The 15,405-nt window shown below is 34.6% G+C and overlaps 1 protein-coding gene across 2 annotated transcripts in view; it reads left to right on the plus strand.

The window, feature by feature from the left end:
* The first annotated feature begins 4,537 nt into the window (after positions 1-4,537).
* LOC143255491 (uncharacterized) overlaps positions 4,538-15,405 on the plus strand; it is a 142,045-nt gene continuing 131,177 nt past the window's right edge. Inside the window, exon 1 of one of the 2 annotated variants that reach the window (XM_076511232.1) lies at positions 4,538-4,662. In XM_076511232.1, coding sequence (XP_076367347.1) covers positions 4,659-4,662 — 4 coding nt within the window. In that variant the 5' untranslated portion in view covers positions 4,538-4,658. Of the gene's footprint in view, positions 4,663-14,691; positions 14,918-15,405 lie in introns of those variants that run through there. The other variant, XM_076511233.1, reaches the window with a different exon arrangement.

The raw sequence follows: 15,405 nt of genomic DNA on the forward strand, positions 1-15,405 counted from the left end.
ACACTATACTAACTCTATACGACTCTGTGGAACACTACACTATACTAACTCTATACGACCCTATGGAACGCTACACTATACTAACTCTATACGACCCTATGGAACGCTACACTATACTAACTCTATACGATTCTGTGAAACGCTACACTATACTAACTCTATACAACCCTGTGGAACGCTACACTATATTAACTCTATACTACACTATACTACACTTCACTAACTCTATACGACCCTGTGGAACACTACACTACACTATACTAACTCTATACTACACTACACTACACTATGCTAACTCTATACTACACTATACTAACTCTATACTACACTACACTAACTCTATACTACACTACACTAACTCTATACTACACTACACTACACTATACTATTTATACCTACGAGCTAAGTTGCCAATTTTCAAAGGCAATTTTCTGTACATTTTTTTTTATCTTCACGACTAATGGGAACCATGTTGGGTATTTTAAATACATGACCACCCTAGTGGCACAGCGGTATGTCTGCAGACTCACACTGCTAAAAACGGGGTTTCGATACCAGTGGTGGAGAGAACATCAGCGAGCCCATTGTGTAGCTTTATGCTTTATTCTAAATAATAATAATTTAAATACGTCCGTCATTTAAACTTCGCTCAATTTCAGAACGCGCATAAAAAAAAATCTGCGCACATTCAGAACTTTCCTGTACGATAAACATCAAAACATTCTTAGTGAAAACTCTACGAAACCATGTTCTTCTTTAAGCAACATAATTAATGTAACCATCAGGCTTTAATGAACTAGTCCTGTCTGTTTTGTTCTTTTTTTATTGTTTTTTTTTCGAGCTGAAAAAGCCCTCTGTTTAGAAACCGAAACATTCTGAGTATTCCATTAAAGCCACTCACTGTGTCTACACTGCCTAAATTAGCTTTAAACCAACGTAATTGCCGTGTTCATGATACACAAATGTACACAACAAAAGTTCTAGTCACCTAGATTTAGTGAGAAAACACAATCGTATACCTACAGCCACCCCAGTAATAACCTGACTAAATACGTTGGTGTTGAAGTGGGTGTTCCACTGTGGAATTTGACAGCTCTTTGGAAACCCTGGCCGAAATTCGAACAAGTAGAAATAAAAAAGTGAGTGACGAACACGTCGAAGATTTTAACAAATGTTTGTTAAACCGAAGGTTTATTCAAACCTGTCTGCCAGTGACACGGCGTTATTTGTGCGAACTCACATTGCTAAAAACCGCGTTTCGATACCCGTGGTGGGCAGAGCACAGATAGCCCATTGTGTAGCTTTGTGCTTAAATTCAAACAAAACTTTTCAAACCCTATTTTAGAAAAACCTAAAATTCAAGTAAAATGTAGTAATTAAAGCTACGAATTAATTAACTGCACATGTTTTACTCTCCTCGTGAAGAATCCTAGCCACAAACAAAGTCAAAATGTTCAGCGTAAAATGTGAGCTTTGAAATATTGTTAAACACGTTTTGTCATGGAGAAGGTTAATCTTCGTTTATATTTCATGTGTCTGAACTAGCATCCGGTTATTAGAAACAGATATAATCATAACTCATTGCGAATGAAACACTAAATGTAAGCTTCACCGATCGATTAATACTGAGTTTAAAACTGGAATGTTAATAAACACAACAGCAATAAACTAAATCAAAGCCCTCTTTCAGCATGTAACCATCCTAACAATTACTCACAACTACACCAGGGCAGTTACGTTCGCTTCAGCAAATGACCCTTAGAGGCATTACTTTAGCATTTCTTCATCTCTGCTGGTATAGCTCGTAAATCTAGATGAAAGAGTATCCAAGGTTACAGCTGGTTGGGTCGTCCATTTACCCTTCCATAACAACTAAAAGTTTTAGGCAAAGGATGCCTATAACGTACTGAATAGATTGAGTAATAGAATAGTGTAGTGTGTAATTCAATAAAAATAATAACTGATTCAATCGTTAAATGATTATCACAGCCAAACTGGTGATATGAAACTTAATGGGTGTTATTTGAGTGTTTTTGCCTCTGGCCTTAGCTACAACAAAGGAATAGATAAGTTCCATAAAATTCTCAAGAACGCAATCCTTTTGTTACGCAGACAATGCATATCTTAAGTTACTTGTTACACTTACCTGTCACCAGATGAGGGGATGAGGTGGAGATTCGTTTTAATCATAAAATCTATTATGCATTTCTTCCCTATCGCTGAGTAGGGTGATTTGTTGGATTTTAAGTTCATTAACTGTGAGAGATGTGTTGTTAGAATGTCGTCCCTCCTTTGTGTCATTAAAAGAATATTCTGTTGGATTCTTATTACTTGTCGCTAGAGGGTGCTTTATCTCCTTTCATAATTTTTTGCTTGTCATTAGAAAAGATATGGTTTTGTATTTTTGTTACATTTCCTCATTAGTATAGAAAAAAAAATGTATAGTTAGATTGTTGTTGCATCTTAAGGCCACGAGAGGAAATTTGCTGTTCGATTCATGTTGTATTTTCTAGGGGAGAAGAATGCATTACTAGATTGTTGCTGTATTTTCTTACCTCCAGGGGAAGGGTATGTATTGTTAGACTTTCGTTGTATTTTCTTGTTACAATTGGTTTGTTTTTAGAGCAAGGCTATATTTGAATATCTGTTGTGTCTACGAAGGCGAAATGAACCCTGAATTTTTGCAATGCAAGTCTGTAAACTTAACGCTATCCCAAAAGGAAACACTACAAGGAGATATGGCCTTTTAAATTATTGTTGTATTTCTTGCTACTAGGGAAAATGTACTGTATTTTCTTGCTATTAGAGGAAAGGTACTATTAGACTGACCTTGTATTTTTGATACTGCATGTTTTCTCCCTCAGTGACTAAGCGATAAGTTTACGGACTTTTAACCTAAAGTATGGGGTTCAGTTCCTCATTGTGAACAGAGCGCAGAGAGTCTGTTGTATGGTTTTGCACTGAAACAAATAAACAAAAACATTTTTTTCTCATTAGCACATATGTGTTGTAAGACTGCATTACATTTTAATGTTATTAATGGAGACTTGATGTATGATTGTTGTTACACATTATCCAATCGGAAGATAGACCAATAGGTTCGTCAGACGCCGCCTTAATATAAATTTCTGTACGATTGGAATTTTAAAACGATTATGGGAAACTGTTGTTTTCCTACGTTAGATGTATTATGGAAAGTTTCATGGAGGAGTGGTGTGCGTTGGACAAGATAGTTGTACGAGGGAGCTTTTGGCAACAGAAACTACGCTGCAGGATTGTTACCGTTAAATACAGATTGAAAAGACGTGGCGAAATGGCGTAACAATATGAAATGAATTGACGTGACGACATGGGTTGTAAAGATATAAAAATGAATTGACTTAGCACATGAGTTGCAAAGATATGAAATGAATTTAATTTTTACTATTAGGCCCTTTGAAATATGACAAATGAGATATTATCGTCCTTATAGTTCTTATCGTATAATAATGTGTTTCGTCTTGGCAGAATTTATTTTGCTTAATCATTTAGCAAGACCTTCCGATATCAACCGGGAAGTCCATTGCTTGCTGCCAGTTACTGGTTTAATATTTATAATACATAACACACTATAAATAATCAGTAAATTAATGTTTTCACTATCGGTTATAAATTAAAATAAATAAATCTATCCCTTTCTAAAAAAATACACTGATTTATTAAACAAAACACTGGCAACTGATATTCAAAAGTTGCCTGAGTATATTGTAATAAAAGATTAACTGAAACCACTGTTAGAAAAACAGACATCAATATAGTTTAGATACAAATTCCTTTATGCGTCACCATGGAGTGTGTAAGATTTGGTTGTGTTTTTTTGTGTGTGTTTTAGAAATTTCGCACTAGGCTACTTAAAGAAACTGTGTTTAGCCGCCTTTAATGTTGTACTAACAGGTTAGAGGGAAAGCATCTAGCCAACAGCCCACACTGCCAACTCTTATCCGACAGAATAGTGACATCTAACCGTCACTCTTATGACACACCCACAGAATCAGAGTGTAGAACACGTTTGTTTTGTTGCTACTTTTTGCATTGACGGGTTGCAAACCGTGAATCCTCTGACTCCCATTCTGAGCACTCTAATTGCTAGTCCTCTCCCAGTCGTATAAAGAAAATGGCTAAAGTACTTTTTTTTTTTTTTTTTGGTTGCAAAAACTTTTCAACAAGGAGGAACGTGTCAGTATAGCGAATATCTAACAGGTAGGTTTTTATTGTTTTTGGTTTTTTTTCGGATGAAAGTCAAGTTAGAACGTTTCCGTGAGAAATCTATTTTTTGTTCTGCTTTTCTTCGCAGAGGAATCTCCACTTGTGGAACTTCACGGTAGTGGTGAGCACATGCGTCTACCAGAGAAATCTACCCTGGTGAATCAGCACCAGGGCGCGTTGCACCTTGTCGTGGAACGGGCTTAACATGGTAAAGGTTGTCCCTCTCGTCATGCCGCTGAGCGCCAATCACTAGAAAGCCTAAGAACAGGTTGAGTCACGTGACAAACTAACTTCTACGCACCTTGGCTACAGGTTAAAAGCTAAGACATATACCTAGAAGATAGATCCGTGAGCTATTTCTTACAAGAAAGAGCTGGCCCTATTGTAGCAGCTACCCTCATGAAGATCAGGACATGGGTGAGAAAACTGATACTTTTATTGATGGTCAGTTCTGAAGTGTCTAAGGGTGAAACTGCCGTTCCTGACAAAAATTTGGGAATTTAGGCTTCTTTGACCAGGTGTTCAGTGGCCTACTTAGTGACGCCGGAAGGAAGCCGTGTTGAGTCCAGGTTACGCCGTAGTTGCCAACATTACTCGTAACCACTGGCTGCACGCTGATTACTTTTGTGTTTGATAATCCCTCGGATAATTAATCAAAACCAAACGCGGAGCTCTAGCAGTTCCTCTTGTGTACGAAGTAAAATATTGGAGTTTTACGTAAAACACGGAAACGATTCCATTTGGTCGGAGTGTTCTGTGACGATCTACGTCTATCTGCCTGACCACGGTTAGAAACCCTGAAGGTTAGGTAGTCTTCTACTAGATAGAGACGATCTATGACTGACCGCTGTGAAGTATCAAATTTCTTAGGTTTGTGACAATGATCTCACCCAATGGACACGTCGGAACTGACCATTATCTTTAGAGTTTAGAATATCTCAATCATGCAAAGTAAGTTGACATAATATGTAGACAGCTAAATTATTTAATGTCCCTACAGCGGTTACCTGTTACTGGTATTAAAGGTATTCCTTATTAGTAAGGTTTAAAATAGTGATGTCCATAAAGCGGTTACGCATTACTGGTGTTAAAGATGTTTCTTATTATTAAGGTCTCAATAACAGCGATGTACCTCCAGTGATAACTTGATTTACTGGTGTTAAAGTTGTTTCTTTTCACCAATATTTGAACAACTGATATCCCTTCAATAGTTACTGTATTACTGGTATTAAGATGCTATTTTTGTGATAATGAAAAAAAGATCCAACCAACGTGTTTACAATTTCGTGATAATTCTATATGTTATAAATTCAAAAAACGTTTAAAAAAGTCTTTGTTTCTTTGAACAAGGCCACATATTGTAGAATTTTCAATCTCCTTAACAAAACTATATATTAAATACTTACCTGTTTTATATAAATTAAACTTCCGTGTGCGAATAAAAAACAACGAATTGAACTAGTATTTATAACTTATCTGTTGAAAATGTTTGTAAAAAAAGAGTAAATATAAATTTTGTAACTCTAGCGAAGATAAAATGAATCACGCTTTGTCCTTTACTGGCAGAACACTCTTCTGACCTAAGTGACGTTAAATCTAAGAAACATTTACAAACAAAATAGATAAAGACGTCATACTATTAATTGCGTCATTTAAACCATGGTTTCTCTAATCTGACAAAACATTAACTGTCATTCACGATTCAATCCTTTTTGGAATTTAAATACGTCGCTTGAGTGAAACTCCGGCTAAACCTGATGGGTAATGTAGATAACAGCTTTAGTTTTTACTTCTCATTGTCTGTAAGACAGCGTTCAATAACGATATTAGGTCATGACGTCAGTCTTCATGAAAGGTGCAGCTTGAATGTGCAGGTTTACTTATGTATTAACTGCTAGCAACTGGTTGTAAAGCAAGTAACATCATCGTGCATGTTGTTACTGGTTTTAAAGAAATAGGGTTAACAATACACTTTGAAGTATACTTTTTGTACTGTGTATTGCCCACTTATTGTAAAGGATATAGGGATAACATTAAACTTTGATGTATACATGATGTAACAAGTATTACCAACTGTTCTAAAGGAAATAGGATTAACACTACACTTTGATGTATAGATGATGTAACAAGTATTACCAACTGTTGTAAAGGAAATAGGGTTAACACTACACTTTGATGTATACATGATGTAACAAGTATTACTAACTGTTGTAAAGGAAATAGGGTTAACACTACACTTTGATGTATACATGATGTAACAAGTATTACCAACTGTTGTAAAGGAAATAGGGTTAACACTACACTTTGATGTATACTGGTTGTAGAGGAAACATGGCTAACATTAAACTTTGATATATACTTGTAACAAGTATTATCAACTGGTTTGAAAGGACGTGAAGTTAACATTATACTTGCTGTGTATTTGTTGTAACAAATATAACAAACTGTATTCTTATTTAGGACTTATATATAATATTAGTCTATAATATTAACAATAGATATAATAATAGATATGTGCTGCTATACCATAATTATATTTTTATATAAACAAAATTACGTGTCTCTTAAAATGCCACCTATCAGCTCTGAAGTAAACTACTCAAAGTAAGATGAATTAATACTATGAAAGACAGTAAGACGTGGGATTGATGTATGCGATTTCCAATAGACAGAAGACATCTGTATAGTTCAGATGTATTACAGATAATGTGTCATAGTCGCACTTTCACTTCAAGATACACTGAAAAACTTCTAGAAATGAAGCTAAATGAGTTTTCCATATAGTTATAATATTTTTACTATAGTCACGCTGATAAACCTCTGTAAATAAAGGATCTATCGATGAATTTATAAATATCTGTAACATTTCTGCTCTGAGAAACTGAGAAACCTCTAGCAATAAAATTACTAACGATCACGTTTCCTTTTTAGTCATGTTGCGAAATATGTGGAAATTCTATGTGTAATGATGACTTTCTATATAGTTGTCTTGTTTCTGTTCTAGTTATGATGAGAAACCCACAGAATTATAGTAACGAAATGTAGTGAAGACTTTTCATATAATGGTGGTGTTTGCATTTTAATCATGTAATGTAATGTCTAGAAATAAAACTTCTAGAAAAGATTTTTCACATACTTATCGTGTTTCTGTACTTTTCGTCTTGAGAAATATCTAGAAATTGGAGAGTACGCTAGGTAGAGATGGCACGAATGCCTGTATTAAATCAATATAAAAATTATCTGGATTATCTTCTCTACAGGTCATCAGAAGCTAGATATAAAAGGCTACCTGGCATAGTTACTCTGTCTGTAGTGTTTATGCCGCTTTTCAACTATCCAGAGTGTCCCAAAGTTGAAAAATGGCGAATAGCCAAAACCGAGATTTTTTATTTTCGTTCATCACCTTTCTTCAACAGGCCTAGCGACTGCCTGGTTCTAGCAGTAACTATAATTTTATCATCATTTAATGGACCAAAACAGGCTTCACAATCTATTATTAATTGTTTTATCATACTATATGCAAAATTTATAAAGCTTTAGAATACGCTCTATAACTCAGTAAATCACGTACGCCATCTTATAAAAAAGTAAAAAAAAACAGGTATTAAAGAAAAAATGATCGCTAGAAAGTTAAAAAACTATTTAGGACTCGCTACCGAACTAGAAAGAAGGAATCAAACAAGATAAGGATGGAAGTGGACATATCACTTGAGAGGCTAATGATTACATAGCAGACTACGCTGTCTCGTATTTACATGAAGATAAAATCCTTATATTACTGGCTTCCTCAATGAAAAACAAATAGAACCAGAATTTTCAATCGTAAAATATTACTCTGTTTTAAAATAGTCATAAAAGTAACAATGCCCTAAAGTTAACTAAAGGAGAGGTATAATAATGAAAGCTTGAGATTCTATTCAAACACCAAACTTTCGATACACAAACTGGAGAAGCCAGTTGTGTAGGGATTTCATTGTTCATGTAAAGTTGAGATAACTTAGTTTACAATGTGATCATTAGTCTCTCAAGTGATATGTCCACTTCCATCTTTACCTTGTTTGTTTCCTTTTCTTCTGGTTCAATAGCAAACCCTGCGTAGTGTTTTTATTTAGTGATAATATTTTTCCTGATACTTGTAACCTTTCTATTGAGTACTTTAAATTCCTTATTTCCGTTTTATACATAATGGAAAATACTAATGAATACACAAAATGTTAATTATTTTGTGTACTAAAAATTACGGGAGAAAGCATTACTTTTACTAAATAAACCTAGTTTTATCTCATATAAGAAAATGAAATCCCGTTTTAGGATTGTTTTCTTAACAAAACTTCTAGTTCAAGTGACTTATCAGTCGGGTGTACAAGTAGGCCGATGGTCAAAACAATGCTAACATATTGCAATGAAATCGAGCTATTTACTCTGCACTAACAAGTTTGCATTCGTTTTGCTCGTTTTCACACGACTTTGCAAAAGCTGTTTACCAAATCAAATAAAGAAAAAACGAGGATATTTTATATGATGTCTCACGTAGAGAAGAGAGGTAGGCTAACCTTGAGGGCTAGGAGACCAGTGGAACCTAGACAAACTACATTCAGTATGACCTTCGAGGCTTATCTACATGTGTTCCATCAAATCCTGCCCCAGAAATGTTCAAGTAGCACGTGTAGACTGGACGATTATTTAATGTATATCTAGTTAAAATATTTATCACAAAACTACACAAGGAGTTCACATATCAGATTACATCTAAGCAAAATGGTTTTCCACAATGTAAAATAAACATCATACATGATCTATTGGGTTGAGGAATAATTCGTGAGCGTTTTTTCAAGTTAAAAATATATATTCATAAATGAAACGCTTTCGCAAAATATTTCATGTCATTTGGTAGATAATTTTTTGCTCTAATAGATGGTGTGTTTGATTTTCATATGTCTTTAAATTTTGCTTTCATTTTCAGCTCATTAAATGGAATGTCAAGTGGGCAAAATCGAGCATTTTCGACACCATCTGCTTTTCGCATTTAATTTCTTGCAATTTCGTTTAAAACAATGCATACTATATACCTAGGTATTACATGAAATAAAGTATCATAATAAATGTTTTGGGTGTAATGTGTTCATGCACTGAAGTATTGTATAGTCTTGCATGTAATGCTTGAATGAAATTATTTAAAAACGCTCACGAATTATTCCTCAACCTAATATTTAAAGTTAATATTATTAAACAAGTAGATTTAATGTTTCAAAACAAGTAATAAATATAATACTACTATTTACTGGTCAACGTATGTTAACTGTAAAAACTGTTATTTCCACTAGTTCATAGCAGTTATCTAAAAGTTGGTTTTTAGATATTGTTCTCGATCTTACAACACAATGCAAAAACATATGACAAAGTTTCGTACATAAAGCATCTAGAATGATACATGAACTCAACTGCTCTAGATGTAACTCTACTTATGGAAACACGCATAAAGAAAGGTGAACATTTAGTACCGGAAATACTGACAGTTGCTGTACAGTCCGTAATACCTTGAATTCCTTATTTAGTACTGGAAATACTGACAGTTGTTTTAAAGACTAGTACCTTGGTTTCTTTATTTAGTTCTAAAAATATTGTAAGTTGTTTCATAGTCCGCAGCACCTTGATTTCTTTATTTAGTTCTGGAAATACTGACTGTTGTTTTACAGTCCGTATTACTTTGGCTTGTACTAGAAGTTGTGTTTTTTAAATTGGATCTAATGGTTGGTTTGGAAAAAACAATTTCGGGGATTAACATATTAATGAAGTAAAACCTTTTTTAGTCATTATAACTTAAAAGTGTGGTATAAATCTTTATAGATAGTTTCTAAGACTGTCGTACGCAATGCCAACAATAAACAAATAGCCGATGCGCCAAATTACTAATCACAAGACTCTTTCTTTTCCAAAAGGGCCCCTTGGGGAATAGCAGTAAGACGTGGGCTTATAACGCCAAATATAAGGTTTTAATCCCTGTGATAGGAACATACGTGTAGGTTTACTGTTAAAACAAAGTAATCAAGCTTTAGAAACTCTCACACACCTTCTGTCACATGAAGAATTATTATAAACTATTAACTACTAGTGCGTTTTTATCTAGAAACTATATGGTAGTGATATTTTTATTGTTACCATCACATGGGCCAAATATTTGTATAATCCACCCACCACAAAAATAATATAGTAAGCATTGTACCAAGCTACTGACGTTCTTTTCAATTGAGTAACTATAGAAGGAAATCGATAAGATTTATTCCCGTCTTTTTTTTTAACATACCAGACTCCCCTTATAGTGATCAGATAAATAAATCACACTATATTTTCATAGTGATAAACTAATTATTCAATATCCCAAATTCATTATTATTATTTTGTTATTTCAGTATGTGTGGTTAATAATAACGTAAAAAAAGAAGAGTTACCTTTCTTGAAAAGACTGAAAGGAAAAAAAGGTCGAATACAAACAACATAATACCTGTGACATTTATTCCTTTTAAAAAGCATTATAAAACATATTTTTCAACAGAAATAGCAGCTCTCACGGAACACAAGGACTAAAGTAATTTTAATAACTTCCCTAATACAGATAACATATTTTAGGCTTAACACGATTAGTTTAACCGGTTGAATTAAACATTCGAACTAACACCTTAATATTCAAGCCCTCTAGTGAGTATTTTTATTGTTGAACAAACACTGGGACCTTTACTGGATGGCCCTGACTTCTCAGTGCAAGCAAGACAGCAACTTCTGGTATACCTGTTGCATATTAAGAGTTTTGTTTATATTAATTTCATAGGTTTTGCATTATTTATTGACGCATTTCTGAGTAAACTACATGTAAACATTGAAATATTAATGAAAATATTACTTCAAAAGACATCTGAAGCCTCTGGCAATTTTGGGTGTGTTGAAGTCACGTGAACCACCGTGGGCCAGTAAAAGGAGGTCATCGATGTATAGATAACTATGAAATCTGTGGCCTAAAAGACAAGTATATGTGGCCTCATTTAACATCTACAGAAAGTTGGATCTGACGCACCCTTTTGTGGACGTGTTAGAAATTTCAATTGTGTAAAATAAAAAACAAAACATATCCCAAACTCTTACCAGTCTTAAAAGTATTTTTTCCATTTTACTTGTAGAATGTCACCTTCTAAAATGTGTTGAAGCCTAATCGTTATATATTGAAAAAAGGTACGAAATGTTGTAACTAGCAACTTCATCTGATTATCACAATAAAAAATCATTGCGTTGTGACAAATTGCATTATGAATATGCTGTTTTTAGTTTATAAAGGTTATATATATAAATATCTATAGTGATTAGTAAGCCCGGCATGGCCCAGCGTGTTAAGACGTGCGACTAGTAATCCGAGGGTTGCAGATTCGAATCCCGGTCGCGCCAAACATACTCGCCGTGGGGGGCGTTATAATGTGACGGTCAATCTCACTATTCCTTGGTAAAAGAGTAGACCAAGTGTTGGCGGTGAGTGGTGATGACTAGCTGCCCTTAATAAATAGAAAGAAAAACACAGCTAAATATGATGCTTCATTTCCTTTTAGAGATAACTAAGCCGAACATTTTACATACTATTACCAAGATAAACCTTATGCTCCGTAATATATTAAATTCTTTTATACAGCAGAATGAAAAATAGGTAAGCCTAAAGCTATATTTGCTTTGAGAAGCATTTTTAAAAATAAAAAGTAGCTAAACCTATTCATGGTGCTATAGAATTAAGTGACCACGAAGGCCATGCCCCACACTCTCTCCTGTAAACTGTGTGCGTGCATATTCTAGATTCTTTATATTATGCATATTTTCTTCTACTACATATAAGTGTTATTGAAACATTTCATAACAATTTTGAATATTTTTATACAGATTTTATCTGAATGTAGGCCATAGATTCAATTTAGCATTTTGTATTCCTTTTCACAACAGTACACGTTCGTAATACTAGGTCGTTATGAAGTCCCATTTCACGAATTCTTGGAGCCAAAACTTATGATACAACACGTGGTTTGGTTAACACGTATTTTTCTTAGCAAATATTAATTGTTACAGTGCGATAAAATGCGGTGTTATAAGTATTTTAAATTTGTGTAAACTGAATCACGGGGCCCGGCATGGCCAGGTGGATTAAGGTGTTCAACTCGTAATCTGAGGGTCGCGGGTTCGAATCCCTGTCGCACTAAAAATGCTCGCCCTTTCAGCTGTGAGGGCGTTATAATGTGACGGTCAATCCCATTATTCGTTGGTAAAAGAGTAGCCCAAGAGTTGGCGGTAGGTGGTGATGACTAGCTGCCTTCCCTCTAGTCTTACACTGCTAAATTAGGGACGGCTAGCGCAGATACCCCTCGTGTAGCTTTGCGCGAAATTTAAATAAAAAAACAAACCGTCATCTCTTAACCGATTTGAGATATAATTACAGTCTTGGACTCATGTCAAAGATCACATAGCATGATTTACTCTTATCTTGTCTAAAAGAATAATTTGAGGGTAGGCTGGTAGAGATCCTGATGAGTAATAAAATCGAATCGGGTATACTCATTTGGTATTACCAGTACAGAGAAATATACATAATAAAAATTAAAAAAAGGTCTTATAGCTTAAGTTACTCTAAACCCGCTAAAATAATTTCAAGTACTATGGCTTTAAGGATTCTTTCTTGTTTTATTGTGTCTCTAGTTTCAGACAGTTTTAGGTAAACAACTGACATGTTTATCAATAACATGTCGATAAAGCTACACAACATTAGCTAGAATCCTATTGTTTCCAGCAGGTTGACCTCAATGTAACAAACCGTCAAAGGTAACTGCTTAATGGTCATTGTCACGTGTTATTTTGTTGTGAATCTTTAAAGTTGTTAGAATAAATGTTATATTATTAAGAACTACTTCGGTCATTTAAAACTCTGTGTAAGCGTCAGTGGTCATATTATATGGATATTTGTTTTATAATTACAAAATAGTTGAGGATAAACAAAAACTTCTGAAACTTCATATAAATTTAAGGTTTTGATTACTGGGCTACTTTTATATTATAAATATCGATCGAAATGCCTTTACCCTAAACATGTAGAGGCTGTACTAACATCTGGAGTTTGTATTTGATGAAATTGGTTATTTCAAACAAGTCATACAGGGTGGTTACAAATTTATAATGAATATTTCGCAGGACGATCGAGTGGTTTCTGGAAATACACCAAGAATTCAGTGTTAGCACAATTTTTCTGTTACGGCTTCTAGTACGTAACGTATTATTACGAATCGTACTAATGTCGCAATGGCATTTTTCACTTGAAGAATAGTTACGTCTTCAAAAAGATCCTGTAGTGAGCAGGAGTGCGGTTAGGAGAGAGAGATGACCAGGTCAGATGGAAGTATAAGGAGGATAACCACCACTCCCACCTTGCCTGGCCACCACATTCCCTTGATCTCGCTCCTGCTGTTTACTGGGGATGCGTGAGTTAAACAATTCCTCATAAAATACACGTAACTGTGGAGCTGCACGAGAACTGTTACGTACTGCAGTGTCCCAGACCATTCTTGAGACGAGTGAGTAATCGAAAACGATAGTGGTAATAATGAACAGTTGCCATAGTAACGGCTCCTACTGCCATATTCAGAAATCAATGAATGAGCTCTCATGGGGTCTTAAGCATAACTTATGCTCAAATTGTTTGATTCGATTTGTTCTGCAAACAGTTTTAACAACCATACTGACTTTATAATCACCCTGTATGAATAGACACTTCTTATTTCATTAAAACATCACACACACACTAACCAACACAAAATAATCGTTTTTTCTAACTTTTAAAATTAAAATATTTTATTCTATGAACTATTAAAGACGAGCACTATTCGTAGAAACAATAACATTGTTTAATAACGAAGATAGTATGTTTATTTCATGTCAATATGTGTTTATCAGCCTAAGTATTACATATGACAAAGGAAGTAAAGAATTGGTGAATTATTTTGATCTTTCTGTGTATGGAATGCATTGAAATTGTTTCATCTCGACACTCGTTTTATCATCAGGTTACTTAACGTAGCTAATTAACCATTTCTCTTTGTTATTCTGGCTTTAACGTGTTCCTGTCTAGGAGACTACGTGTATTTTATCTCTTGCGAAGACACCGTTCTTTATATTTATTAACATACAAACCCCTAGAGGCCAGCAACTTGGTTACAAAAACGGCGACCCAGCCCAACAGGTTTCTCCCGCCCATTCTGGCAAGTAGAAATGTGTGGGTTCGTGTCCTCGTGCTCTGTACGCGAACTCAGGTAAGTACCGTTCCGTAGACGTGGCGACTAGTGGGTGAGAACCTATAGTAGCCTGCTTTCTCGTACAAATTATGAACACTTCGAGGTGAACTCATTAGTTAGCGATTGTATGGTGAACGAAATTTTCTGTATGCGTAGTAATCTAGAAGAATTCTTTTCACTTCAACAATCGATTCCGCTCAGTGCTCAACTTTACTTGGGGAAAGAAATGTTCTCAGACAAGCTGAATGTTTTTTAATTTAAAATTTTTTAAACCGTAGAAGCATTTGTAGAGATAGCCTTAAATCATCAGACTTGGGGTGTTCTCTTGAGCCCGAGGCTACGGGCCAGCTGCTACACAGAACCAGGTATGTTCCACTTGTTGCCTACCGAGGATTTTCCGAACACAAACAGAACTTAACGAGACGGTTCTAAATTTTTTTATTCTGGTGAAATAATCAATAGGCTAAATATTATTTGTAATTTGCATGTTTTTATTTTACTATTTTAAAAATAAATTACAACTGACTGAGATTAAAGAAAGTACATAGTTGATTTTCATTTCTAGAGTAATATTTATATATATTTATTTTTAATATGTTAATTTAATTACTTTTTAAGAAGTAATTGTGAACAAGCAACAAAATAATAAAATTACATTTAAAAATACGTTTTAGTGTATAAAAAAACTTATTGTCTTTTGACAATGGCTTAATCATATGAAGAAGAAAATGAATGTCTCGTAAGCCTTTATTTAATAAACTATGCCTGTTAAAAAAATCTTAAAGTTGAGGCTGGGCTTAGCATGGCCAGATGGGTTAAGGCGTTCGACTCGTAATCTGAAAGTCGCGGGTTC

The sequence above is a fragment of the Tachypleus tridentatus genome, chromosome 7 (assembly GCF_004210375.1).
Source record: "Tachypleus tridentatus isolate NWPU-2018 chromosome 7, ASM421037v1, whole genome shotgun sequence".
Classification (NCBI taxonomy): domain Eukaryota; kingdom Metazoa; phylum Arthropoda; class Merostomata; order Xiphosura; family Limulidae; genus Tachypleus; species Tachypleus tridentatus.